Source organism: Oncorhynchus gorbuscha, linkage group LG03, assembly GCF_021184085.1.
Source record: "Oncorhynchus gorbuscha isolate QuinsamMale2020 ecotype Even-year linkage group LG03, OgorEven_v1.0, whole genome shotgun sequence".
In the NCBI taxonomy this organism is placed as follows: domain Eukaryota; kingdom Metazoa; phylum Chordata; class Actinopteri; order Salmoniformes; family Salmonidae; genus Oncorhynchus; species Oncorhynchus gorbuscha.
The window spans coordinates 82,126,137-82,139,254 of NC_060175.1; the positions used below are offsets into that span (position 1 = coordinate 82,126,137).

The 13,118-nt window shown below is 41.2% G+C and overlaps 1 protein-coding gene across 16 annotated transcripts in view; it reads right to left on the reverse strand.

Annotated features, from left to right (window-relative positions):
- Positions 1 to 1,419: 1,419 nt before the first annotated feature.
- The window catches only part of LOC124032046 (immunoglobulin-like and fibronectin type III domain-containing protein 1), a 45,284-nt gene continuing 33,585 nt past the window's right edge, over positions 1,420 to 13,118 (reverse strand). For 13 of the 16 annotated variants that reach the window (XM_046344048.1, XM_046344046.1, XM_046344047.1 and 10 more), the window contains 13 exons: positions 10,387 to 10,494; positions 6,139 to 6,263; positions 5,902 to 6,043; positions 5,394 to 5,687; positions 4,889 to 5,185; positions 4,520 to 4,699; positions 4,284 to 4,412; positions 3,814 to 4,122; positions 3,576 to 3,661; positions 3,268 to 3,460; positions 2,737 to 3,033; positions 2,143 to 2,469; positions 1,420 to 2,023 (listed from right to left, as the gene is read on the reverse strand). In XM_046344048.1, the coding sequence (XP_046200004.1) occupies positions 2,019 to 2,023; positions 2,143 to 2,469; positions 2,737 to 3,033; positions 3,268 to 3,460; positions 3,576 to 3,661; positions 3,814 to 4,122; positions 4,284 to 4,412; positions 4,520 to 4,699; positions 4,889 to 5,185; positions 5,394 to 5,687; positions 5,902 to 6,043; positions 6,139 to 6,263; positions 10,387 to 10,494 (2,492 nt within the window). In that variant the 3' untranslated portion in view covers positions 1,420 to 2,018. The remainder of the gene's footprint in view (positions 2,024 to 2,142; positions 2,470 to 2,736; positions 3,034 to 3,267; positions 3,461 to 3,575; positions 3,662 to 3,813; positions 4,123 to 4,283; positions 4,413 to 4,519; positions 4,700 to 4,888; positions 5,186 to 5,393; positions 5,688 to 5,901; positions 6,044 to 6,138; positions 6,264 to 10,386; positions 10,495 to 13,118) is intronic. The other 3 variants (XM_046344061.1, XM_046344059.1, XM_046344052.1) reach the window with 1 other exon arrangement.

Sequence of the window (13,118 nt, forward strand, 5' to 3'; positions counted from 1 at the left end):
CTGATTGAGCTAATCATGTAAATGTAACTCACTAGAGAGTCGGGGCACAACAAAATAATATTTATAGAGCTGTTATCTTCCGAATAAACTCTTAAAGACCTAGTAATATTTTACATCAATAGCAGTCAATATTAATCGTCACCTTAATTCAGTCTCATCTGAAAGTTGGCTAACATGTTGAATCAGTAATACAAAATTGGGTTTAATTATTTATTTACTAAATACCTAACTAATCACACAGAATTACACAAACACATAATTAATCATTACGTCATAAAGGAAAATGTCCCTAGCTGGCGGAACAGATATGACAGCTGGTTACACAAAAGAAAAGGGACTGGGTTTGAGTGAACGAGTGGGAAGACTGAGGGACATAGGGAGAAGCTGTGCTATCGTAAATAGAGTATCTTATGCATTCTAAATTACCGCCCATTTGGAAAAGGAAAATGCAATAAATATTTACTCTGAGTTGCGCTTCAGTAGGTTGGTGGTAGATGGAAGGCCGTGTTGCCCAACCGAGTCCTTTGTCCTTTGAAGAATGTCTCTGCTGGTAAATTGAATATGTTGTAGTAACATCGTTGTGTGGTAGACGGGATACTCTGTCTGTTCCTTCCTAACCTGCGTTTGCAGCTGCTGTTGCTAACTCAATAGCTAGGGGGTATCAATTCTTAAGTGAATAAGTGTTCAAAGTTCTTACCATTCGCAAACAAAGCTCATGCTGATGTTGGCTTCGTTCTGTAGTTATTATCTGACCGTCGTCCTCACATCCTCGGAACAGGAGGTTACATTGTCGTCAAGGCTTTACATAGGAAGGGAGAGGAGGGAGGGTTTGAAAAGTTTTATAGCCCATGTCCCTTCACAGGGGCGGGCCACTGATTGAGCATAGCCCTAACCTTATGAAATCCCAAATCTCACATTTTAGAAGCTAAAATCACATTTCATCCCATCACGAATAATTTCACATTCAAACATTTAAATTGAACAACAATTCCATGTGAATCCGATAACTCTGATGTGTAGACTTTCCACTGTAGAGTTTATGTCATCTTATCATTGATGAGAATGTCTCAGATGACAACCGATTGCTCAATTGGTCGGATTACCAGAATATAGTTAATTTCCCCCCTTCTGATGTTTCCAGAATCTCTATGTTAACCAAAGGGGTTTGCAAATGTAACATCAGTAGGGTAGAGAGGAAAAAGGGGGAAGAGGTATTTATGACCTTCATAAACCTACCCCCAGGCCAACGTCATGACAATGTCATGTAGCTTCTTAGTGACTGAGTACGCAATTATCAGTATGTAGCCTAAATTATGAATAGGCTCTATAGAGGTGGGGGGAAATGTGTTGTAAATCTTAATTTTGTGTCTTTCAAAAATCCTTAAAAAACATTTCACAATTACAACAACTTTGCCAAACCCTTTATTTGCATTGCATGTTACAAGTGACATAGTTGAGTTCTCAAAAGAATTGACAGCACAGCTCAGTTATCTTCTGTGGTCATATTCTGTATTTCATGGGACCTACAGTAATCTGTCCACTGCATTCATGTCTATTGCCATCCCTTCCATAGGCTTTACACAACACTTGCTGTATGTGTGTGTGTGTGTGTACACTTTCGGTCACTTTCTAGTATGTTTTTATTCGGAATGTCAACATTATTCAGCATGAAATTAGTATGTTTAACATTGCAACAAAATTGGAGAGGGTTTTGGTAATAAAGTGATTTAGGATCAGAATTAATTTAAGTCTAGGAAGCCCCAACTCCCAGGATGGGTCAATGCCATCTCGATTCGGGTCCTTTTAGGTCGTGAAATATCCACATCAAACATAATGATCAAAAACGATCACCCTTGTCATTTTTACTTACTAGCCTTAACAAACACAGTGCACGTCTTACAAGCAGTATAGTCATGCATTTTGGAAAATAACTTAATTCAATCATATAACAAAATGGACATTTTCCACCTTGATACATAATAACGCCTCTACATACTGAAGCACTGTAAAATGTTTCTTCATTCTGTGAGCAAGAGAGAGAGAGAAACAATATTACCCTATTTTATAATTACATTAAATAATATTCTAACTCACACTGAGGTACTAGACATGTTTATCAGAGGAGGTCAGTGGAGTTCTCACCTCTGACTGTGAGTTTGGTGGAGGACTCGGCCCTCCCCAGGGCACTTTCTATTTGGATGTTGTACTCGCCCCAGTCTTTGGGGGTCACACGGAGTATCAGCAAGGAGCAGACACCACAGATGTTCGTGATCAAGTAGTTGGTGTTAGTGTTGAGGCTGATGTTGTTGCGGTACCAAGTGACGCGAGGCTTGGGATTTCCCTTTATGGCACAGCTCATATAGCACTCGTAGCCTTTGGGTGCTGTGTGCTGTCTCAGTGGCACAAGGAAGGCTGGAGCGGTCCGCAAATCACACGTTTTGTAGGCTGGCATGTTTACCACAAATGTGTCTAGAGAAAAACATGGCAGAAAGGTAAAATGCTCATCTTACATGTCATGTGATGCTTAAGTTAAAATAGCAGCATTTTATAAAGGGTTCTTAGATTGTTCATACATTTGTAATAAACCGTTATAATAGCACAATAGTACTTGTCAAATGTTGAGCTTAATGACTGCTATTGATTATACTGTTATTAGTACCTGTCTATCCATAAAAGCTGATTTATATGACTTATTTATATGGCAAAGTATCTCTCTCTAAGCCTGGCTTCTAATACCTTTCCTCCTCTCGCTTCCCCAAGTGGGAGACTCAGACGGAGCAGACATGCCCATGTCATTCTTGGCGTAGACCCTGAAGTGGTACTCCCTGCCAGGCATAATGTTACAAGCCGTGAACTTGTTGTTGAAGAGCCGATCGGCCACCGTGCTCCATGAGCCTTTGGTGGAGTCCCGTTTAGACACAGAGTAGTGAAGGTGGTCGTCACGCTTCTCATCAGGGGATGGCTCCCAAATCACAGTCACAGTGCCTGGGACGTTCTCCTCAAGTTCTACTGGTCCTGGAGGCTTGGGATCATCTACAGCCAGAGTCAGAGATGATAGTCAGTATGATGTTACACTTCGCGAGGACATTCTATCATTAGGTGGTAATTGTTGTTGATTCACTTATGGCCGATGTTCATTGTGACTGCTGATATTGAAAATACTTTCTTTGTGAGTGCGGGCCTTGGCTGTCTTTTTCATCTTGTGCAAGTTCCAATCCCTTCTCAGTCTGAAACACACTAGGAGAGCTTTACTGTATGTTACTGTACCTGTAACCCTGACCTCCACGCTGAAGCTCTCCTGGCCCACTAGATTTTTGACCACTATGGTGTAGATCCCTGAATCAGAGCGCTCAGAGGAAGTGATCAGAAGTTGAGATGACGATTCAGAGTTGGAGATATTGACCCGCTTCAGCAAAGGAACATCATCCTTCAGCCACGTGACTTCTGGCCATGGGGATGCCTGTTAATAACAAGATGATTAAAACATAATCAGGATTTAAAACATCAAGATAGCATGCATTGCACATGGTCTTAAAGCATATGCCAATTACCAGTTTCACCTCTTACCCTCTTACCTCAAAGTTTAAGAGGATCCTGACAGAATTTCCAGCTCTCACCACCATGAAACTCTTCATCTTATTATCGGTGAAGCATGGTCTCACTGAAAAACAGTGACAAAAATAAATTAGGACATTTGAAACTCATCTTATGTAACTCTTACTCACGTAGGCTTCTTGGGTGATTATCCCCAATGTAGGCTAAAATAGACAAACAATACAACATATTCCCAATGAACACATCATCGTCACCCACCAGGTGGAGGCATGGCCAGGATGTAGTTGTCCAGATCCTGGGCCACTCCTTCTCCTCCGTCATTGATAGCGATCACCCTGATCCAGTACATGGCCATGGCCTTCAGGCTTTTCACAGTGAAGGTGGTCAAGATGATGGGGGTGACGTTACAGCGGGTCCAGTCTATGCACTCAGCCTGCCTGACCTCTATAAAATACCCTTTGGCCTCATCCTGGACCCCCACTTCCTCTGTGGGTTTGTTCCAGGACAGGGAGATGGCGGTGTAGGATGTGTCTGCCACCTTCAGATCTTCCACTTTCCCTGGGGGATCTAAAACAAACACAAAGTCATAAATCTAATGGCCATACATCATTGACTTCAAACAAATTAACAGTATAAACAAGCATCTAGATAAACAATTATTTCAGAAAATATGGTGTTTTATTATAGTTGTACATGTTGTTCGCACTTTGAAAGGATGTATGACTTACTCTTTGGGTCTTTTGCGAAAATAAACTCTGAAGGGGAACTGGGCTCGCTGAGTCCAGAGACATTGATAGCATAAACTCTGAACTCGTATTCGTTCCCTGCTACAACATCTGTCACTGCACGTTTCTTTTCTAGTAGTGAGGAGAAACAGAATCAGTCATAGAAAGTCCAAAACAATTGAATTGAAACCAAAGAAGCTGTGGTATACTAACGCCCCTAATTCACTAAAAGAAGAGACCTTGGATAGGCTCATCTGTAGGGTTAACAGGACTCCAAAGATTACTCCCCTTCTTGCGTTTTTCCAAGTTGTAGCCCAGGATGCGAGACTCGCCAGTGTCGGTCGGGGTAGACCATGTCAGGTTGATGCAGTTGTTAAAAGCACTAGCCACTTTTGGTGGGGCAGGGCTGCTAGGAAAGGCTGAGATATTTCAGAGAAATTACATAACATTTCGTGTTTGGGTAACACTTTTCAAAATGTTCTGTTATAATACCCAAATAAGGTTATCGTAAGCACAACTTTTGAAGTAGATTCTAATGACAACATATAACCACTTACGTGACATTGTTGACATCCACTATAAACCTACTAAACCTACAACTAGCTCACCCAAGGTGCCAGCCGTGAGGTCATCAGTCTCCATCATCTCACTGACGCCCTCCTCTGTGACCACCCTGATACGATAGCAATACTTCCTGCCGTGTTCCACGTCGTTATCCTTGTATTCGGGCACGCCAGGGATGTCCCCCAGCTTCTTCCAAGTGTTGCGGCCAACTTGCTGGCGCTCCAGGTTGTAGTTTATTACTGGGCAGCCACCGTCATCCTTTGGAGCTCTCCATTTGATATGAATACAAGAGGCTGTGCTTTCGAGGACCTCCACAGGGCCCTGGGGCGCAGTGGGTTTGTCTACCAGATCAGACAGAGAGAGAGGTCACATTACCCTAGCCAAAACAGTCTGCAGTCATGTCTCTGCATTGGAATTTAAGAGAGAGAACTGACTGTCCACAGCACAGATACACCTGAATATCACTGAACAATGATTGAACTGAGACAGTTCTTACCTTGAATTCTTGAATTGAACTAATTCAAACATTGGTTCCATCTCTCAACTCACCGAGGACAATGAGTCTTGAGATAGCCTCCATGGTACCATGTTCGTTCTTGAGCTTGATCTTGATCTCTCCAGTGTCTTTGCGCTGGCACTTGCTGAGGAGCAGGCGGCTTTGGGTGAAGGACTTCTCTATCTTGGTGGTGTTATCGTCCAGGAGCTCCTCTCCTTTTCTGTACCACTGGATCTTCATGGGCTCGCGGCCCACAAAGGGCAGTTTGAAAGTGGTGCTATTCCCCACTTTGACTATGACCGGCTGAGAGAACGCAGACAGATCATCAGGGTCAAACCTGGGAGGGTCTGAATAGGACACAGATCATGCAATGTAACTGACATTTGACTCAACTGCATTTTTTTAATTTTTTTATCTGAATACTAAAAGTGGCTAACTTTTTTTTAAGTGCATAATGATTTTATAATTTGTGTATTGTGAAATGGCTACTCAAATTATGTTGAGACAGTGTAGACATAGTATTGTACATATAACCAAAATGAATGCCTTTCGTTTTCAAACCTTTCACATTCAGCATTGCCTCAGTTTTACGCCCGTCTGCCTCAAAGCGGTATTTTCCAGAGTCTTCCTCCTGACAACGGTTGATGACCAGCTTGTGGTTTGCACCATCTCTGGACATTATGTGTCCATCATCTGCTGTCAACTGTCAGGAAAGATATATATTATAATTTATCTTAAGATATTATCAAATAAAAATATATTGGGGGGGTGAGAATGACAAAGATTATCCAGTCTAACCTTCTTGCTATCTCTGTACCAGGTCCCTTCACAATTATCATTGCTCAGCTTACACATCAGCTCTGCAGGCTGGCCAATGAGGGCATGGACATTTGACAACCCGCTTACGAACTGAACTCCTGGATCTGGCATACACAACAGCAAACCATTAGGGACTTAAGACTGGTTTTATTACATTTGGATCAGACATACTTACCAGATGTGATGTTAACATCTAATGGTCCTTCTGTAGCTCAGTTGGTAGAGCATGGCGCTGGTAACGCCAGGGTAGTGGGTTCGATCCCCGGGACCACCCATACGTAGAATGTATGCACACATGACTGTAAGTCGCTTTGGATAAAAGCGTCTGCTAAATGGCATGGCATATATAATGCCATTTTGTAGTGCTCTGAATAAATTATTATTTGGGCTGTGGAGAGACCTGAAAATAGTTCTGCAGCAATGCTCCACATCCAACCAGAGTTTGAGAGGATCTGCAGAGAAGAATGGGGGGAAACTCCACAAAAATACAGATGTGCCAAGCTTGTAGCTTCATACCCAACAACCCTTTAATTACTCACAAAGCAGCTTCAACTAACTACTGAGTAAAAGGTATGAAGAGTTATGTAAATGTGTTTTCAGTTTTTATTTTTAATTAAGATCAAGGGGTCTGAATACTTTCTAAATGCACTGTGATATATATATATATACAGTATATACACTGAACAAAAATATAAACGCAACATGCACAATTTTCAACGATTTTAATGAGTTATAGTTCATATAAGTAAATCAGTCAAATTAAATCAATTCATTATGCCAGAATCTATGGATTTCAAATGACTGGGCAGTGGTGCAGCCATAGGCCCACCCACTAGGCAGCCAGGGCCATCCACTGGGGAGCCAATCAGAATTAGTTTTTCCCTACAAAAGTGCTTTATTACAGACAGAAATACTCCTCAGTTTCATCAGCTGTCTGGATGGCTGGTCTCAGACGATGCCCCCGGTGAAGAAGCCGGGTGTGGAGGTCCTGGGCTGGTGTGGTTACAAGTGATCTGACTGACATAAAATTGTGGCTAGTAGTATTACAGAGAAACAACGACAAAAAAGATTATACGGTGCATTCTGAAAGTATTCAGACCATTTGACTTCTCCACATTTTGATACTTTTGTTACAGCCTTATCCTAAAATAGATTAAATACATTTTTTCCCTCATTAATCGACACACAATACCCCATAATCACAAAGCAAAAACAGTTTTTTTTTTTTTTTTTTGCAAAAATATAAGATCCTATTGTTGACAGTGCATGTCAGAGCAAAAACCAAGCCATGATGTCGAAGGAATATCCGTACATCTCCAAGACATGATTGTGTCGAGGCACAGATGTGGAGAAGGTTACCAAAAAAAATCTGCAGCATTAAAGGGCCCCAAGAACACAGTGGCCTCCATCATTCTTAAATGGAAGAAGTTTGGAACCTTCCTAGAGATGTCCGCCTGTCCAAGCTTAGCAATCGCGTGAAAAGTGCCTTGGTCAGAGACATTACCAAAAACCCATTGGTCACTCTGACAGAGCTCCAGAGTTCCTCTGTAGGGATGAGAGACCCTTCCAGAAGGACAACCATCTCTGCAACACTCCACCAATCAGGCCTTTATGGTAGAGTGGCCAGACGGAAGCCACTCCTCAGTAAAAGGCACATAACAGCTCGTTTGGAGTTTGTCAAAAGGCACCTAAAGGACTCTGACCATGAGAAAGAAGATTCTCTGACCTGATGAAACCAAGATCAAACTCTTTGGCCTGAATACCAAGTGTCACGTCTGGAGGAAACCTGGCACCATCCCTACGGTGAAGCATGGTGGTGGTAGCATCATGTTGTGGGGATGTTTTTGAGCGGCAAGGACTGGGAGACTAGTCAGGATTGAGGCAAAGATGAGCAGAGTAAAGTACAGAGAGATCCTTGATGAGAACCTGCTCCAGAGCGCTCAGGACCTCAGACTGGGGAAAAGGTTCACCTTCCAACAATGACAATGACAATGACCCTAAGCACACAGCAAAGACAACACAGGAGTGGCTTCGGGACAAGTCTCTGAATGTCCTTGAGTGGCCCAGCCAGAGCCCGGAATTTAACCCGGAGCCCGGAATTTAACCCGGAGCCCGGAATTTAACCTGATCAAGTAGGATAATGGTTAGACCAGAAAATGTACAGTTGAAGTCGGAAGTTTACATACACTTAGGTTGGAGTCATTAAAACTCATTTTTCAACCACTCCACACATTTCTTGTTAACAAACTATAGTTTTGGCAAGTCGGTTAGGATATTTACTATGTGCATGACACAAGTAACTTTTCCAACAATTGTTTACAGACAGATTAATTCACTGTATCACAATTCCAGCGGGTCAGAAGTTTACATACACTAAGTTGACTGTGCCTTTTAACAGCTCGGAAAATTACAGAAAATGATGTCATGGCTTTAGAAGCTTCTGATAGGCTAATTGACATCATTTCAGTCAACTGGAGGTGTACCTGTGGGCAGAACTGAAAAAGCGTGCGAAAGGAAGGCCTTTAAATAGTTTAACATGGGTCAAGCATTTCGGGTAGCCTTCCACAAGCTTCCCACATTAAGTTGGGTGAATTTTGGCCGATTCATCCTGACAGAGCTGGTGTAACGGAGTCAGGTTTGTAGGCCTCCTTGCTCGCATACGCTTTTGCAGTTCTGCCCACAAATTTTCTATAGGATTGAGGTCAGGGAATTGTTTTGGCCCTCCAATACCTTGACTTTGTTGTTCTTAAGCTATTTTGCCACAACTTCGGAAGTATGCTTGGGGTCATTGTCCATTTGGAAGACACATTTGCAACCAAGCTTTAACTTCCTGACTGATGTCTTGAGATGTTGCTTCAATATAGCCACATCATTTTCCTTCCTCTTGAGCCATCTATTTTGTGAAGTGCACCAGTCCCTCCTGCAGCAACGTACCCCCACAACATGATGTTGCCACCCCCGTGCTTTCCTCAAAACATAATGATGGTCTTGTCCTTCATGGACATTTCTCCAAAAAGTACGATCTTTGTCCCCATGTGCAGGTTCAAACCGTAGTCTGTCTTTTTTATGGTGGTTTTGGAGCAGTGGCTTCTTCCTTGCTGAGCAGCCTTTCAGGTTATGTCGATATAGGACTCATTTTACTGTGGATATAGATACCTTTGTACCTGTTTCCTCCAGCATCTTCACAAGGTCCTTTGTTCTGGGATTAATTTGCACATTTCGAAACCAATGTACATTCATCTCTAGGAGACAGAATGTGTCTCCTTCCTGAGCAGTACTATTGTTTGTACTCATGAATGTGGTACCTTCAGGAGGTTGGAAATTGCTCCCAATGATGAATCAGGTCTACAATTTTTTTCTGAGGTATTGGCTGATTTCTTTGGATTTTCCCATGATGTCAAGCAAAGAGGCACTGAGTTTTAAGGTAGGCCTTGAAATACATCCACAGGTACACCTCCAATTGACTCAAATTATGTTAATGGGCCTTTCAGATGCTTGTAAAGCCATGACATAATTTTCTGGAATTTTCCGAGCTGTTTAAAGGCACAGTCAACTTAGTGTATGTTTACTTCTGACCCGCTGGAATTGTGATACAGTGAATTATAAGTGAAATAATCTGTCTGTAAACAATTGTTGGAAACTTGTGTCATGCACAAAGTAGATGTCCTAACCAACTTGCAAAAACTACAGTTTGTTAACAAGATTTTTGTGGTTGAAAAACGAGTTTTAATGACTCCAGCCTAAGTGTATGTAAACTTCCGACTTCATCTGTAAAGCATTACAATAATGCACACAAACGCACAACACAACAAGCATTTCTATGGCATCAGATCTTATTTTTTTAAGATAACAGTAATTAGAAGTACATTTCTTTAGCTCCATCTATAGAATAGTTAGAATAGTTCTATGGAACATAGAAGAGTTTCATAGAACATCCACCCAGAAGAACACATTGCGTAGAAAATTATATTGATGTTATTATAGGACTACATAAATCATTCTTTTGTTTACTTTGAGATTTGCACATTCAGTATGGTAAGAGATGAGATTCAACAATCCCTTTTAAGGTACATGAATATTCTCAGTATCATCTCTTGTCAGTGTAACAGATGACCCTGTTACAACAGTGTCATATTTCTCCAATTATTTCCCAAACTTGAGTGATACTCATGTGAATGCCATCTCCTCCATGCAGTCAGTACATGACGTCACGGTGTGGTCTCTTACCAATCACTGTGTCCTTCAGCAGTGGGCCTTGCCTTGTGCGCTCTGAACGCTTGCCAGACACATCAGTGTACTGCTCAGTTTCTCCTGTACCACTTTGAGCATTGGGATCTGTGATTTGGCCGTAAAATAATAACCTTGCAAGCAATTTCCAAAATTACTTAGCATTTTGTTAAATTATGAAATGAAACCATCAGCAACCATTCATTGTAAATAGAACACAAAAAGCATGACAGAGATACAGGAACACACAACACAAAAAGCCACTCTATGAGATTAGGGATTTTATATACTGTATAAATATACAGTACCAGTAAAAGGTTTGGACACACCTACTCATTCAAGGGTTTTTCTTTATTTTTGACCAAATAGGGCTATCTCCTGTATACCACCCATACCTTTTCACAACACAACTGATGGCTCAAACGCATTAAGAAGGAAATAAATTCCACAAATTAACTTTTAACAATGCACACCTGTTAATTGGAATGAATTCCAGATGACTGAGAGAATGCCAAGAGTGTGCAAAGCTGTCATCAAAATAAAGGTTGGCTACTTTGAAGAATCTAAAATATATTTCGATTTTTTCAACACTTTATTGGTTACTGAATGATTCCATGTGTGTTATGTCATAGTTGTGATGTCTTCACTATTATTCTACAATGTAGAAAATAGTAAAAATAAAGAAAAACCCTTGAATGAGTAGGTGTGTCCAAACTTTTGATTGGTACTGTACATATACCCTTGATAAAGATGAGCAAAAATGACTATTTAAAATAAATAACACAAATACTGATCAATATTGTATGCTGCAAAAAATGGGGACATTATATTATTTTATACTAATACAATTGCTCAGAGAAACAGATTTTATCACACTTTATTTAGATTATACTGTCAACAAACTACCTGTTGATAAGCAACTTCTTGCTAAGGTTAGAGTGAGGTTAAGTTTAGAATAAGGGTTAAGCTTAGAGTTAGGGTTAGGGAGGTTAAGGGTTCAAGTTTTGGCTAGGGTTAGGGTAAATTGAAATGTTATTGATAGTCTGTAGATAATCTGTAGAGCAGGGATCATCAACTAGATTCAGCCATGGGGCACAGACAGCAGGAACATAATTACAAATCATTTGAAGACTGCAAATTGACCTCAAGAAGCCCAAACAGATATAATATTTGACTAAAACATAATATTTTCAAACCTTACATTTGTATAAGATCACATATACAGTGCCTTCGGAAAGTATTCAGACCCCATGACATGTTTTACATTTTGTTAGGTTACAGCCTTATTCTAAAATTGATTAAATAGATGTTTTTGTCCTCATAAATCTACACACAACACTCCATAATGACAAAGCAAAAACTGTTTTTTAGAAATGTTTGTTAATATATATTTAAAAAACTCCTGAAATATCACATTTACATAAGTATTCAGACCCTTTACTCAGTACTTCGTTGTAGCACCTTTGGCTGTAATTTCAGCCTCGAGTCTTCTAGGGTATAACGCTACAAACGTGGCACAACTGTATTTAGGGAGTTTCTCCCATTCTTCTCTGAAGATCCTCTCAAGCTCTGTCAGGTTGGATGGGATTGATTGGGGAGTGTTGCTGCAGAGCTATTTTCAGGTCTCTCCAGAGATGTTCGATCGGGTTCAAGTCCGGGCTCTGGCCGGCCACTCAAGGACATTCAGAAACTTGTGCCAAAGCTACTCCTGCTTTGTCTTGGCTGTGTGCTTAGGATTGTTGTACTGTTGGTAGGTGAACCTTCTCCCTAGTCTGAGATCCTGAGCGCTCTGGAGCAGGTTTTCATCAAGGATTTCTCTGTACTTTGCTCCGTTCATCCTTCACTCGATCCTGACTAGTCTCCCAGTCCCTGCCGCTGAAAACATCCCACAGCATGATACTGCCACAGCAATGCTTCATCGTAGGGATGGTGCCAGGTTTTCTCCAGAAGTGACAAATCTTGATTCTCATGGCCTCAAGAGTCTTTAGGTGCATTTTGGCAAACTCCAAGCGGGCTGTCATGTCCCTTTTACTGAGGAGTGGCTTCTTTCTGGCCACTCTACTATAAAGGCCTGATTGGTGGAGTGCTGCAGAGATGGTTGTCCTTCTGGAACGTTCTCCCATCTCCACAAAGGAACTCTGAAGCTCGGTCAGACCACCTCCCTGACCAAAGCCCCGATTGATTAGTTTGGCCGGGTGGCCAGTTCTAGGAAGAGTCTTGGTGGTTCCAAACGTCTTCCACTTAAGATTGATGGAGGCCACTGTGTTCTTGGGGACCTTCAATGGTACAGACATTTTTTTGGTACCCTTTCCCAGATCTGTGCCTCGACACAATCCTGTTTCTGAGCTCTACAGACAATTCCTTTGACCTCATGGCTTGATTTTTGCTCTGACATGCCATGCACTGTCAATTTTGTGACCTTATATAGACAAGTATGCCTTTCCAAATAATGTACAATCAATTCAATTTACCACAGGTGGACTCCAATCATGTTGTGGAAACATCTCAAAGATTTTCAATGGAAACATAATGCACCTGAGCTCAATTTCTATTCTTACAGAAAAGGGTTTGAATACTTATATAAATTGTATTTATTTTTTACATTTATTTAACTAGGGAAGTCATTTAAGAACAAATTCTTATTTTAAATGACGGCCTAGGAACAGTGAGGCCTTATTCATGGGCAGGACAGGGGATTCAATCTTGCAATCTTTTGGTTACTAGACCAACAC